Source organism: Dendropsophus ebraccatus, chromosome 2 (assembly GCF_027789765.1).
Source record: "Dendropsophus ebraccatus isolate aDenEbr1 chromosome 2, aDenEbr1.pat, whole genome shotgun sequence".
Taxonomy (NCBI): domain Eukaryota; kingdom Metazoa; phylum Chordata; class Amphibia; order Anura; family Hylidae; genus Dendropsophus; species Dendropsophus ebraccatus.
This window is the reverse complement of record NC_091455.1, coordinates 185,336,504-185,349,423: the sequence shown is the minus strand read 5'-3', so window position 1 is coordinate 185,349,423 and position 12,920 is coordinate 185,336,504. Positions and strand designations below refer to the sequence as shown.

General features: G+C 42.7%; 1 protein-coding gene across 3 annotated transcripts in view; it reads right to left on the bottom strand.

Annotated features, from left to right (window-relative positions):
- DPP6 (dipeptidyl peptidase like 6) overlaps positions 1 to 12,920 on the bottom strand; it is a 1,116,244-nt gene that overhangs the window by 13,708 nt on the left and 1,089,616 nt on the right. For all 3 annotated transcript variants that reach the window (XM_069958878.1, XM_069958876.1, XM_069958877.1), the window contains 4 exons: positions 12,667 to 12,861; positions 11,668 to 11,722; positions 6,067 to 6,169; positions 4,227 to 4,294 (listed from right to left, as the gene is read on the bottom strand). In XM_069958878.1, the coding sequence (XP_069814979.1) occupies positions 4,227 to 4,294; positions 6,067 to 6,169; positions 11,668 to 11,722; positions 12,667 to 12,861 (421 nt within the window). The remainder of the gene's footprint in view (positions 1 to 4,226; positions 4,295 to 6,066; positions 6,170 to 11,667; positions 11,723 to 12,666; positions 12,862 to 12,920) is intronic.

Here is a 12,920-nt window from a genome sequence, read left to right as displayed (position 1 = left end):
ACATTAATTCTTTTGATCATGGAAAAGATATTTGCAGTACATTTAACCACTTCATAACTAGAGGCTGTTTTTAGTGGTTACAAGTAGAGATGAGCGAACCAGGTTCGGGTTCGAGTCCATCCGAACCCGAACGATCGGCATTTGATTAGCTGGGGCTGCTGAACTTGAATAAAGCTCTAACGTTGTCTGGAAAACATGGATACAGCCATGGCTTTTTGGCTTTATCCAAGTTCAGCAGCCAGCGCTAATCAAATGCCGAAAGGCTCTGCAACGTTCTCCAAACCTGAACACTCAGCAATTTGACTCCTGGCAGCTGGAGAAGTCGGATGCCACCATAGGTTGTATTCAAGTGTTCCAGGACTCTCTAGGGCAGCATCTAACTGCTCCAGTCGCCACGAGTCTAATGCCAAGCATTCGGGTTCGGAGAACGTTGCTGAACCCGAACAGTTCACCAAGTCCACTCAACACTAGTCATCAGAAAATGACCTATTGTTTAAAGCAGGGGTGGGGAACCTCCGGCCCGCGGGCCGCATCTGGCCCCTGAGACCTCCCGATGCGGCCCGCAGCTCCCCTGTCATGCGCGCCGCTCTGGAGAAGGAAGGAGCCGGCATACACAGCATCCTCCGGTGTCTGTGACAGCTGCCGGACACAGGAGGATGCTGTCTATGCCGGCTTCTTCCCCAGCAGAGCGGCGCGTGTCTTCAGTCTCCTGCGGGCCACACGCGATGACGTCATTTCATCGCGCGCCGCCTGCAGGAGAAGACCGGCACAGAGGACCTGGGACAGAAGAGGACATGGGCAGCGTGGAAGCGGAGGTAAGGTGAGTGGGATGTTTAGTTTTTTTTATTTGGGGGTTAACTAGGCCACCAGGGACATGCCTGATGGGGGTTAACTAGGCCACCAGGGACATGCCTGATGGGGGTTAACTAGGCCACCAGGGACATGCCTGATGGGGGTTAACTAGGCCACCAGGGACATGCTTGATGGGGGTTAACTAGGCCACCAGGGACATGCCTGATGGGGGTTAACTAGGCCACCAGGGACATGCCTGATGGGGGTTAACTAGGGCACCAGGGACATGCCTGATGGGGGTTAACTAGGCCACCAGGGACATGCCTGATGGGGGTTAACTAGGCCACCAGGGACATGCCTGATGGGGGTTAACTAGGCCACCAGAGACATGCCTGATGGGGGTTAACTAGGCTACCAGGGATATGACTGATGGGGGTTAACTAGGCCTACCAGAGGCATCACTGGGGGGGTTAACTAGGCTACCAGGGACATGACTTGGGGGTTAACTAGACTACAAGGGGCATCACTGGGGGGGGTTAACTACAATAGCAGGGGCATCACTGGGGGTTAACTACAATAGCAGGGGCACTATGGGAACAATACTTTGCCTTGCCCCGGGTGCTGCAAACCCACGCTACTAACTGCCGCACACGGTATGCGGCCCTCGAATGATTTTATTAATGCCCAACCGGCCCTCGACATGGAAAAGGTTCCCCACCCCTGGTTTAAAGAGGAGGTACCACCTGAAGCCACGGCTCGAATGACGCCGGCACTGGGAAGCCGGTGCCGCGGTCAGTTTTCCGGACCGAGGCCCGGTTCCCGTGCACAGCGCCATTCTATGCACCGGAACCGGACGGTGCTCAAGCACTGGAGGTAGGCCAGGCCGCCCCCAGTGGGAGTGAATTCCCTCCCCTGTATGACCGTCCGTGGCTTCAGGTTAAAGAGGATGTACCTTTGAATCAAGATTTTATGTTAAACATATATTTTTGACGTTTTTAGTTTAGATTTTTCATTTCGTTGTCTGTTTTAATACAATCCTGAAATCCTGCAGTTGTTTTTTGTTTTTCATTCTGACCACTATGCCGAAAACTAAGCCCACAACTTCTGCATAGGTCATAGAGCATGCCTAGAAAAGACTTGTATTCTTGTGAATAGGGTGCTCCAGACCATTGACTCTATGTCTATAAATGTTTTGAAAAGCCAGCTCATGCAAGATGGCTGCCCCTATAATAATGTACTGAAAAAATGTACTAGCTCTAATTGGTAAAAAAAATATCTAGGTTATCCTTCACTTTAAATGGAACTGAGCTGCAATACTACACACAACACATGGACATATGTGGTTTTGTTAATGAAACTAAACAGCTGTGTTTTACTTGGGTCTAATTCTGATATGAGACCCATAATTGTTGTTGGCCAACGGCTGCCCAGTTTTTCCTGTAATATCAAAGGAAATCTGTGAGGTCATCATCCACATGATGTGGACCTAATAATAAACCTATTAATAAAAACATATTTGATGGTTTTTACAGTTTGCAAACAACTTGCTGGGTACTGGGCAGTTACTTATCCTTAGCACTGATCCTCGCAGAATGGACAGGAAACCACTGCTGGGGGAACACTTCAAATGGGTACTCTTTTACTTATAAAGAGAACCTGTCACCGGGGACGCGGGCACAGAGCCCGTCCGACCCCCCGGATACTTACCCTTTCCGATGAGTCCTGTTCCTGGAGCCGGTCCCAGGACGAAGATATCAACGCCCGAAGCCGTGCGCGCGCCGCTGAGATGAGTCCAACGCCCATAGAGAATAACTGGACCTGTCATTCTCTATGGGCATCAGACTTATCTCAGGACCGGCTCCAGGAACGGGACTCTTTGGAAAGGGTAAGTATCCGGGGTTTGCACCGGGGAGTCGGGCTCTGTGCCCGTGTCCCCGGTGACAGGTTCCCTTTAAATCAACTGGTTTCAAAAGGTATATAGATTTTTAAAAAATCTCCAGTTTTCCCTGTATTTATCAGCTGCTGTATGTCCTACAGGAAGTGGTGTATTCTTTCCAGTCTGACACAGTGCTCTACGCTGCCACCTCTGTCTTTGTCAGGAACTGTCCAGAGCAGTAGCAAATCCTCATAAAAAGAAACTCTTCTGCTCTGGACAGTTCCTGACATGGACATAGGTGGCAGCAGAGAGGACTGTGTCAGACTGGAAGGAATGCACCACTTCCTGCAGGACATACAGTAGCTAATAAGTATGGGAAGACTTGAGAATTTTAAATAGAAGTAAATTACAAATCTATATAACTTTCTGAAACCAGTTGATTTTTAAGAAAACGATTTTTAATGGATTACACCTCTAACTTTCTAACGGCAACGCACACAAAATGATATCTCATCTTTTTTCCTTTAATATTAATATTGTAAATTATTACTAAAATAAAGTGTTAAATGGGGCCTTGGAGATCCATAATCTCTATAATAACGATTGCTGTGAGTTGTGATCCCACTGGTTATACTCCCACAGTCAGTAAGTTACGGCCTACCTGAATGGATGGGCCAGAACATCTATGGGAAAACTCTACAGATATGAGTTATACTAAATATTACATCAATTACCAATTTATATCTATCAATGCAAGTAAATTAATTAAACAGAAAATTTTTAGAAAAATGACTGCTGGCTGGTACTGTATATTATACTGATGCAAAGTTCAGGCTGCCATTATTATGAAGGTAGCAAATAGGCTGTTATTAGATACTGAAATATATGTGGTTTTTGTGTTTTTTTGTGTTTTTATATGTTTCTTAACCTGGTGTTTACAGCTGGTTCTATGGTTGACATCAAATATGAACGAAACTACAGTAAATTTGCGTTCGCGAAACCCAAAACACTCCACATTTGACTCCTGGTGGTGGGAAAAGATGGATGCAGCCCTAGGGCTGCCTGGGAATCTACAGTAAGTTCAAGGTGTATGGTTGTACATATGTTTTCCAGGCATCCCTAGGGCTTCATCCATCTTCTCTATTCACTCGGAGGCAAATGCCGAATGTTCAGGGTTTCGCGAATCCAAACTTACGGAAGCTTCGCTCATCTCTAGTTGTGCCCGTAATTCTGCCAAGTTTTAGTACTGCTGTTACATCCCCAGTGTCTGCTTCTATGGAGCTACAAATTAAAGTCTGTATACCAGCACTCCACCCTTAATCCTCGCACCGTGGTGCACGTGGATAGAGCGGAACGCGTGCAGCATCCTTTGTTCACATGAATAAATAAATATACAATTGCAGCAAGACGTGAGTGCCGAGATATTTCTACATTGGATATGGAGGTACATATAGAGGGCTTTGAGACTCCTGAGCCATAGAATAGTCATAGACAGGGAACATAATTCAGGTTACACAAAAATCATATTATGTTGTACCAAAATGTCAAATATACATACCTCATACGCCCCATATGCTCCATTATCAATGGTGTGTAGTCCCAGATATCTTTCCGAAAAAGCAGATGCTGCAAAAAAGAAAATGTATTTAAAGCGACTCTGTACCCACAATCTGTCCCCCCCAAACCACTTGTACCTTCGGATAGCTACTTTCAATCCAAGACCTGTCCTGGGGTCCGTTCGGCAGGGGATGCAGTTATTGTCCTAAAAACAACTTTTAATCCTGCAGCGCTGTGTCTAACGGCCGGGGCTTACATTTGTATATGCATTAGGCTGGCACCACCTCTCGTTTCTCCCCACCCTCCTCATCATTAGGAATGATCCAGGAGCTTTTACTGCTGTTTGAGCTTTGCACAGGTGTATTAACGATCCAGCCCATGTTCATTATACACACAGGTGGGGAATAGGACGCAATCTGCCTGGAGCATTCCTAATGATGAGGAGGGTGGGGAGGAAGGACAGAGGTGGTGCCAGCCTAATGCATATACCAATGTAAACCCCGGCCATTAGACACAGCGCTGCCGGATTAAAAGTTGTTTTTATGACAATAACTGCATCGCCTGCCGAACGGACCCCAGGACAGATCTTGGATTAAAAGCAGCTATCCGAAGGTACAAGTGGTTTGGGGGGGGGGGGGGTCAGATTGTGGGTACAGAGTCGCTTTATGCTACAATCCGTGTCCAATGAGATAAGAAATCTGTATCATGACAAACAACCCAAATATTCTGTTTGTATACAATGGACCTCTGCTGTCTACGCTACCTCTGCACTGACCCCCAAAGGTAACATGACCTCTAGTTGGAATACAATGTACGTTGCATATATGTTTTTTGTATATGCTCATATGTTATATAAAACCCCCTAGGTATAGACTTCCTTTAAGTGGAAGGAAACCTTTGGAATAAAAGTGGCCATACACCTTCAATAGCTTTTGGATGAACAATCGTTATCTCTCCCGTCCTGCCCATACACAGGAATGTTTGGTACTGCCAAACGTTCCTATGTTCTCTATGGGAAGGGGTAAGCTCTGGCGGCTGCTTATCTCTTTAAGAACAAAGGGGTCAGGCAGTGAAATTTCATTATGCCCAATCTGTTAGTGGAGTCTCAGGAGAATCCCATACACTTTATATTAAAGTCCAAACCTGCTGACAAAACTATAAAGTGTATGGGGACCTTAAAGGGGTTATCCAGCGCTACAAAAATATGGCCAATTTCTTCCAGAGACAGCCCCACTCTTGTATCCAGTTTGGGAACGGTTTTGCTGCTCAGTTCCAGTGAAGTGAATGCAGCTCAAAGGGGTTATATCCAGCTCTACAAAAACATGGCCACTTTTCCCCCTACTGTTGTCTCCAGTTCAGGTGCGGTTTGCAATTAAGCTCCATTTACTTCAATCAAACCCCCACCCAAGCTGGAGACAACAATAGGGGGAAAGTGGCCATGTTTTTATAGCGCTGGATAACCCCTTTAATTGCAAACTGCACCTGAACTGGAGGCAAGAGTCATGTTGTCTCTGAAAGAAAGCGGCCATGTTTTTGTAGCACTGGATAACCCCTTTAAGGCTCTTTTCATAAATGTTTCACAGCTTCTGAAGCCACTGTCTTAAATCTGTTGTCTAGTGGATCTAAATGATCACCAATAGACTTAATTGATTTTATTAGGGTTCATATGGATTACCCAATTTTTCATGGCAATAATAGCAGAGCATGCAGCACTATTCTTGCCCTAAAACATTATGAAAACCTGAACTTGCCAATGCGAGTGTGAACAGAATAAAAAAATGTTCCATAAGCAACACTATAACATATCAAATCATCATGTTTAATAAGTGTGTGAACCTTACCATATAGTTTAAAATCTGTTATAGGAGAAAGAGCTGCCCCACAAGCAAACAGATCATCTGTCATGGATGTCAGGAGACGCGTGCTCAGGTAGCCACCATATTCCTATAGAAAAAATGAGAGGAACGAAAAACAGAGAAAAAGTGTAAAAAAAATTTTTTATTTCATTTGTTCTTGAAGGTTTCTGAACTGTATGAATAATAGTGATATTCAATAGGGATGGTCCGAAACTGCCGAGGTTCAGGTTCGTATGAACCCGAACGCTCGGCATCAGATTCCCGCTGTCTGCCCGCTCCGTGCAGCGCGTGGATACAGCGGGAGGATCGCCTGGAAAACTGGGATACAGCCTATGGCTATGGCTGTATCCCAGTTTTCCAGGCGGTCCTCCCGCTGTATCCACCCTCTTCACGGAGCGGGCAGACAGCGGGAATCATTACCAAGAGTTCGGGTTCGTACGAACCCGAACCGAACTTGGTTCGGACCATCCCTAATATTCAAGATACATAATAAACTCAGTAGCCATTCTCTAAAAACCTTATTAATGCAACAAGTTCAATGGGTGAAGACAAGGAGGATGCGACTATTTAACCCTTTGAGTGATCTGGCTGTATAAAGATAACTGTTGGTCCCTGGTGGCTTCTCCCTGCTCCATCGGCATTGATACATTTCTGCCTATACCCAAAAAGACCAGATCTATCAATTAAAGATGTTAAAATCTTTTTCCTTTCAAATCAACTGGTTATATAGATTTGTCTTCCCATATTTATCAGCTACTATATGTCCTGCAGGAAGTGTTGTTTTCTTTTCACTCTGACACAGTGCTCTCTGCTGCCACTCCTGTCTGAGAAAGATACTGTCCAGAGCAGGAAAGGTTTTCTATAGGAATTTGTTACTGCTCGGGCCAGTTCCTGTCTCGGACAGAGATGTCAGCAGAGAGCACTGTGTCAGACTGGAAAGAAAATATTTCCTGCAGGACATACAGCAGCTTATACATTTGGGAAAACTTGAGAGTTTTAAATAGAAGTAAATTACAAATCTATATAACTTTCTGACACCAGTTGATTTGAAAAAGAAAGATTTTAGCTGGACAACCCCTATGGCTGGTTGGGCAGGGAAAGGCTGCCGGGGATCACTCCAATGATTCAGGCAGCATGAAAGTGATGATTTATCAAATTTATTAAAATCATAATGATTCAGTTGAACATATCTGATGGCTATGGCCAGCCAATTCTAGTGTAAATGGAGCGTGACTTGGGTTTTTACTTATGAATACCTAATTCAAATAAAACAAAATGGTGAAACCTTTACTTGTTATCAGATTTTACCGTTAAATGAAGAATTCACAGAATTTATTAATGACTTTTAAATTTGGAATTTAAATAAAAATTTTGGTATTCTAAACTCTCCAAAAAAGTGAATAATAAATATTTATAAATTTGTTAAATAAGTTTTTGACTCACATGGTATCAGAAAGATCTATAGATCTGTAAATTACTCCTATTTAAACATCTCAAGTCTTCTAGTACATATCAGCTTATCTAGTCTGACACGGTGCTCTCTGCTGCCACCTCTGTTTGTGTCAGGAATTAAAGGTGAGGTTTTCTATTTTTCTAGATTTGCTACTGCTCTGGACAGTTCCTGTAATGGACAGAGAGGGCAGCAGAATTCACCACTTCCTGCAGGACATACAGTAGCAGATTAGTATTAGAAGACTAAAGATTTTTTTAAGAAGAAGCAATATACATCAGATTCGAAAACAATTTTTCTTTTCCGGATTACACCTTTAGGCTATGTTCACACTACGTAAAATAACGGTCGTTGTTTTGAGGTCCCCTATAATGACTGCAATGCAATGTAACTACAGCCGTTGAATTCACACTACGTATCAGATAACGGCCGTTGTTTATACGGCCCCGTGAAAAATGAACATGTCAATTATTTCCGGCCGGTAATACTGCAACAACGGCCGTGGATTTCAATGCTGCCGTGAACGTAAAACTTATATCTGCCGAATTAAACTTGATTTTGATGTAAAAAAAATTCTGAGTGGTTTTTAGGGCTGGGCGCAGTATTTAAAGTAAATGACCTGTTTCATCCCGTTAATAATCATGCTAGGAATCAAAATTAAACCGTAGTTTCACGACTAGCCCGTACGATAGTAATTCTATGGCCGTTGTTTTGGCCTCAAAATAACGGCCATTGAAAATAACGGCCGTTATTTTACGCAATGTGAACATAGCCTTAAATTTACATATTGCACTTTTACATATTTTTAACCAATATATAAACAAATTTATTTTAACGCTTAAAATACTCAATATGAATGAAATAAATGTTTATGTGCCCCATACAGGAAATCCACTCGCACAGTAAAAAAAAAAAAAAGAATCAAAAATTGGGCTAATCTGAAATAAGAATATCAGACACGACCATGCATTAATATCACAAACCAGATTTTGTCTAATATAAAATACCCAAATAAATCTCTGCACTGTTTTATGTACAATAAGTGAGAAATCTTGTTATAATACCCGCTAAAACCTCTTGTCAATAAAAGTTGAATTAGTTTTAACTCCGAACTCATCCAAAGCTAAAAACCATGAATATTTAACAAGTCAGACAGTGAGTTGTGAGCGAGCGAAAGGTGAATATAATTGTAGATTTACATCATTAAACATAATCTGATTCCGAGGATTCAGCACAAATTGTAAATTACAAATCAGCCAATTACGGCTCCGGCAAAAAAATTATGTGTTTTCTCTTCAAAGGAAATATTCCGAAAACACAGAGAGGGCATAGTCATCGTGTTCTTACCTAATTATAAATGTAATTTAATAAGAGGCTTTATAGTATCAGAGCGCAAATAAATGGGAGCCGGGGCTGATTGAAAACACCATTGAAATAATCCGCTCATCAATAAAATATTTGTTGATAATTGTGTTTTGTAAATCATTACGAGACATAAAAAGTCATTGTGCCGCGCGGAGTGGATGAATCATTCGCCTGCAGGAAGCTGGCTTTGGTAAAAATAAAAATGGGGTCATATATATTAAGAATTTTCATTAACCTCTTTGTCTTCTTGGCAACTTCTGTCACACGGCAGAAATGTTCTGTATTAAACTTTATTTGTGCTGAAGTCTATACGAGGAAATATTTGGAACAAGCACGACCGATATTATGTGAATATGACAATAATATAGAAATGTGCCTAATGGGGTTCTCTTATGAGGACAACCCCTCTTCCCTCACACTTGGGTATAACTATCTGTAATGCATCAATAGACAACTTACCATTGGGTTCTATGGGGTGGCTCTCCAGTCTCTATGATTCACATATTCTAAAATAGGGGCTATGGACAGGGGGAGTTCTGATTAAACAACCCCTTTAAGTGGAGATTGGTGGAAGATACAATGTACTAGCAATTCATGGCTGAATTAGGCTATGTTCACACTACGTAAGTTTCCGGCCGTAGCGCGTTCCGTTAATAAGCGGCCGGAGACTTACGTAGTTTGCGCATAATGGAAAGTATACGAAGAACGGCTGCACAGTTCACACTACGTACGAACTTACGCCCGGATCGTACGCGGCGGCGTAAATAACGAACCAGACCATTGTTTACGGACGAAAATGTCGTAACTTACGCCCGTAGCGTTACATGCGGTCCCGTACGTAGTGGTGATTTCTTCATTTTTGCAGCTTTTTGTGCTGATCCAAAAGGTTCTGTGGGGTGTCCGGGGCTAGGCGAAGATTTCCAAGTTAAGGACCGCTGTCAGATCGCTACGTAGGGCGATCGGGAAGCGTAAGTAGACTTCGGGCGTAAGTTCGCTGTCCGTACGTAGCTGGCCGCAAGTAGCGTAAATCTCCAGCCGGAGTTTACCGCGTATATGTCCGGCCGGACATATACGCAGTGTGAACATAGCCTTACTGTGTAATGGTAGAAAATAGAGATGAGCCAATCACTCAAAAATTTGTTTCGCAAAGTTTGCAAATATTTGCGCAAATTTGGGAATGTTTGCAAATTGCATACAAACTATTTTTTTATTAAAACAGGCAAACTATAGTAGCTACAATAGTGGGACTATTACAGAGTAGCAATTTTTTTCAACAGCTGTTGTTGGGACAGTGTAAAAATTGGAAAATGTGATTTTTTTTTTTTTAAATGTCAATCCACCTGTCAGTCATTCAATTTCCGCCATGGACAGTAGTGGATGTTGGCTGATCAGCAGCGTAATATCAATGTTCTCCCAGGACAGCAGTGGACATTGGTAACTGAGCACCCAGTGAGGTATTAGGATGGACACTGTGACTTCCTATAATGCACACCCAGCACCCAGTGACTTCCTATAATACACACCTAGTACCCAGTGACTTAGTATAATGAACAGTCACCCAGTTACTTGGTATACTGGACAATGGCTTCACTGCTTCCACAGAAAACCACCCACAATCCTCTCCTCTCTGTCCCTATCTCTCTGTATTTCTCTCCCTGCTGCAACCTGCTCTCCACTTTACACAGCCGACTGGCCGCCTACAGGAAGCCAATCACCCTAAATAGAGTGGGGGGGGGGGTGCTGACATCACAGTAGGGTTTGCAGCTGATTGGATGGGTGCAAAAGATTATGGATAAGCTCTTCAGCCCGCGAAAAGACACTTCTGTAAGCTAACATATGCGGCCGCCATTGCCGCCACCATGATCAGCGATTTTGCAATGCAAATCTGGAAATTCGTATTTGTCAGATTCGCTTTTTTCACCTCTAGTAGAACACATGTTTTAAACATACTAAGGATGTAAGAACCTACTCAATATTAAACGGAGAACAATGAGGGGAAGAGGACTCCATAACAAAATAATTCTTCCTACCCAACTTTCCTATACATTCTATTACCTGAAAAACTATCCTATACCGGTCATCCTAGAGTTATTGCTGAAATGGATATATACTCTCACAGGCAGACTAGGCTATCTATACACATTAGACAGCTGTCAGCCAACAGTTACTTCTCTCATTCCCCTCCCAAATGACAAATGGACACTCAAGCATTTATATGTTCTGAATGATGGGTAGGGGGGGTAGTTAGTCACTGCCGTCTGCCCATATCCCTTCTGTACTGGACAGATCTTTCTTTCCTTGGACATCTACCATTGGAGGAAAGTCCAGAGGACTCACTGCAGCGTACTTACCATTCCCTATCACCTTTTAATTACCAATATTTCCTCCATTGGCTCCTTTCAATACATCATAGAAGCAAATGCTAGTGTAAACCCTCATTGTACAGAGAATGAACTGCTGCAATACATTCATCCTTGTTCAGATGAATAGCGCTTCTCTTATCCTTATCAGAAAAAGACCACCTGGTCCATCTAGTCCACCCCTGGACAATGCCCTCATGTCTCCTCTTACTTTTCCTTCATCATTCGTCTTTGTAGTTGCTTATTGGCTGACTTTCACCCACAGAGTATAGAGAAGTTCAGAAAAATCTTCAGAAGACGGTCTACTGATTGCAGCAATGGACCATTATTACTTTTAATTGAAGTCAAAGACATGAAAGAGCTTGTGAACCTTAAGAAATAAAATCTATGTATAATTTAATGAAACATTACCTTTCCAAAAACACCGACTCTTGTCTTATCTATGTATTGTTCTTTTAATATTGACCTGTAATAAAGAGAAGACAAGAGAGAATAACAAGTGCCTGAAATCAAACCATTTCTACAAATCACTGAATACAAAAATTACATAAAAAAAAAATAATTAAAAAGTGAGGACATTGTTTCAGTATTAAGCCAATACTCTGGCTCAACTCTTGAGATACTATGCATTGACTTATATAGGTAACAACTATATAGTCTAAGGGCCCTATTACATGGAGTGATTATACGCCAAATCAGGCTGTTTTGGGCAGAAACCATTCCGTGTAATAAAGACAACAATCAGCCGAGGAGCCATTGATCAGCTGATCATTGTTTCTCAACATTTTAAAAAATCAGCCACGACCGAACATCACTACATGTAATAGTGATGAGCAGCCGATGGCTGATGAAAGGTATATAGAAAATTATAAAGATTATACTCACCTCTCCAGGCTCCCCTGGTGTCCTCATGTCTTTTCCCCACTCACCACAACCACTGCTGAAGCTGTTTATGAAGTAACAGCCTGCTCAGACAATTACTGACTGCGGTGCTGCCCATCTGTGGCCTGTTGCTTGAGAGTCTTCAGCGGTGGCTGCAATGAGCGGGGAATGTGGAGAAAAGGCATCTGGACACTGGGGAGCCTGGACAGGTAAGTATAACTTTATTATTTTCTCTATAAAGCAAAGGTTGCACAGACATTACTAACGATGTCTGTGCAGCTCTTGCTGCATGATAATCGAGCCGTATAACAAGCTAAGTATAATAGGCTCAGTAAACGAGCAACAATTTAGCAGATCGGCGATCGCTTACCCAGGATATCAAGCCGTGTAATTTGGCCCTAAGGTTCATGGACAAAACTGATAGGTCATGCCACAATTTCCGACACACAGCAAAATGATAGCTTATCCCTAAATAAATGTTTACTTCTATAATAAATGAAATACAGAAGTAATGTGGTGTATACATACCCCAGTGCGGACAACTGGTCTTTTTCTTGTAAAATTCCCAGCACTTTCCTCACTTCATGTAAAAGCTTGGTGCCTTGATAGCCACTTCCACGCCCATCAAACTTCACAACTATGACACTGAAAGAGCTGACCAACGCTGTTATCCAGTTGACTTCAAACCTTTCTGAGACGCTTTGACTTCCAGGACTACCGTCACTACAGGAAAGAAAGAACAAGGTTTTAGTATAATCTGAAAAGCAATAAACAATAAAATC